This window comes from Macadamia integrifolia, unplaced genomic scaffold (assembly GCF_013358625.1).
Source record: "Macadamia integrifolia cultivar HAES 741 unplaced genomic scaffold, SCU_Mint_v3 scaffold3830, whole genome shotgun sequence".
Taxonomy (NCBI): Eukaryota; Viridiplantae; Streptophyta; class Magnoliopsida; order Proteales; family Proteaceae; genus Macadamia; species Macadamia integrifolia.
The window spans coordinates 1-2,785 of record NW_024869867.1 but is presented as its reverse complement, the minus strand read 5'-3'; the positions used below and the strand labels follow the sequence as shown (position 1 = coordinate 2,785).

Sequence of the window (2,785 nt, the reverse complement as noted above, 5' to 3'; positions counted from 1 at the left end):
AAAAAACCCAATAAGCTTTTTTGACCGAATCCTTAAATTAATCAATCGAATTATTCCGAATAATTCTCCGCCCGAATAATTCCCGAGTCCGAATTTGCTAACTATGGTCGGGCATGCCAGTGTGGACTTGGTTTTGACAGTCCTAGCTGGCTAGCCATGAGTGCATGCTCCATCTAGTTGCAACGAAAACAAAAAAGAAAGATGTGTTAAATCAGATTAAAATAAAGTGAGAAGTTTTGTAATTATTATCATTACATTACAAAAATAGTTACAGATCATTTTCCTTTCCTTCCCATGCAAGGTGGGATCCAGATCCTCTCCAACTCTCTCCCAATTTTTCACATGCACACAACCCAATACGTGGGTGCATGCAGTCCTAGGCATAAATGTGAGAGGTTAGAGGGAGCTAGAGGAACAGGGAATTGGAAAGGATCCAAATTCTGCAAGGAGACAGTGGTGCCTTAAGGAGATTCTAAACAATAAAATCATGTTATTGATAAAAAGAGTCCCCCACCCCCCAGCCCCCACCCATTGTAGAGAGATTCTCAAAAGATCGACCCTCCTAATTACACCTTTATAGGACAAGTACAAATAAAAAATTCCCTTGGGGTGCCAAGTGTCTAATTTAACCGTCATAAAGTGATTGCAGAAGAGATTCTTGGTTCATTGTCAATGAAGGAAAACTCAATTCTTTTAATAATAGTTACCTAATTTTCCTTTTTACAAGTCTGAATCACCTACTTGTACGTGTAAAACTCATATACAATTAAGAGTAGTCGGTGAGATACTTATCAGCACACAATCATACCTAAAGTGTACACGTACAAATAGGTGACCATAATTGACCCTTTAAGAGTCTTGTCTCCACCAGCATTCCGCTTTCTCTTTTATCTCTGTATTGTAGTGTTGCTAACATAATTAAACGATTCAGCTGCCTTTGCTTGCATTGGGTATTTTCACGCCCAACTGTGTCTAAGTGTAGGGTGCGTCGAAGGCTAACAGTTAGCGGTCATTAATTGTGCCTAATAAAAGAGATCCGGGCCCATGGATACGAAGAATCAGAACCATCACCCATCTAGCAGCAGCCCACATTTAAAGTAGTTGGTTTTGAAGGATCCATAAAGCCCACTTAATTCTGAAGCTGTTCTTACTTCTTACACACCATTGCCTTCATTCTTTTACATTTCTCTCAACGTTTCAAGACTCAACCATGGTTGTTCCAGCCACCAACAATGTTCATCAAAACCAGATTATCTCAGACATGAGATTGTCATCGGTTGGACCGGCACAAGTGACTGGATCAGATGTGATCCATGAACCAAGTAATATGGATTTGGCCATGAAGCTTAATTACCTAAGAGCTGTATACTACTTCAGAAGCAGTTCAGTTGAAGGGATTAGTGTTTACACAATCAAAGAAGCCACATTTAGACGGTTTAACCTCTATTCACATACTTGTGGAAGGTTCCAGAGATCGGAATCTGGTCGGCCGTTCATCAAGTGTAACGATTGCGGGGCACGGTTCATCGAAGCTCAATGCAGTAAGACCCTTGATGAATGGCTGGAAATGAAGGACTCCTCTCTTCACAACCTTCTTGTTTCCAATCAAGTCCTTGGTCCTGAGTTGGATTTCTCTCCTCCCATCTTTCTACAGGTACTCTCTCTTCTCTTGAAGGACAGATAGTATACTTTTACAAATTACTCTGAACTCATGGCCACCCAATTTCCGACTTCCTAGATACTTGTAGCTTTCTTGATCATATTGGTTGTTATAGTTGTCGAATTATGGAAAATCCTATATCATCTGGAGATGTGCTGTGGAATGCGAATATATGATGTTGTTTCTTTTACACAAAACGATGCATTTTAATTTTGTGAGACCCATTTGTCAAAATAGACAATATCGTACCATGAATGATGCCAATCATGTGGATGTTAGGTCTCCAGTGGAGAGGGTCCCAGCTAGCATAATCAATTTGGGTTCCATTTTTTTACATGTTCGTGTTCTTTTTTTGCAAGTTTCTTACCAATATTTTGATTGATTATTTCATAAATAAATAAGGGTGTATTTTAAATTTCATCTTATTCGTACTTGCGATTGGACAACTTGACTCATCCATAACATTTATTTCTAGATGTAAAAAGTGCTAGTTTTCAGTTCCTCTTTGTATTACAGGGCCTGTTCAGCTTGCTGTTTAGGAGCTGCTCTCCTTTCAATGATTGCCTTTCTTCTGTTTATTCCTTCGTTCCAATTCAATTTTTCTTTACCAATTAAAAAAAAAAAAAATATATATATATATATATATATATATCTTATTTACAATGGAACAATAACTTTTGATTAGATGATCTCAAGTAAATGAAATATGACCTTCTATTGCTTAGAACTGATGCCTAACTACTGCCTAAGTACACATATGACATATTTATTAAGATAATTTTTTTTTGAAAATCTAGGAAAAATGAGAGAGAATATCCATTAATTTGTTTTCTGCCACAAAATCAAAATTCCATTTACAAAATTTTACCCTATAATATCTTTTTATATAGGATATTTTTTGTTCTCCCATTACAAGATAACTATGCACTATTAAGCGATTGAGTTCCATGTCCAATTGCATGGCATATGTTAGCGCCTCCCTGTGTCTATCTATATTTCTACAATAAGGGGTAAATATGTCAATTTCTAAGAGGAAGGAGAGAGTAGAAATGAAAAAGAATAAGTAACAAAAAATATTTCATGAAATAACTTATTTGTTTTTTGTTTTGTTTTTTTTTTTTTTTT

General features: G+C 36.6%; 1 protein-coding gene across 1 annotated transcript; it reads left to right on the top strand.

Annotated features, from left to right (window-relative positions):
* Positions 1 to 1,210: 1,210 nt before the first annotated feature.
* Positions 1,211 to 1,654, top strand: LOC122068409 (protein ECERIFERUM 26-like; the record flags this gene model as incomplete). The annotated part of the gene is made up of 1 exon (XM_042632266.1): positions 1,211 to 1,654. A coding segment is annotated over exon 1 (444 nt), but the record flags the coding sequence as incomplete, so codon positions are not given.
* Between the last annotated feature and the right edge of the window lie 1,131 nt (positions 1,655 to 2,785).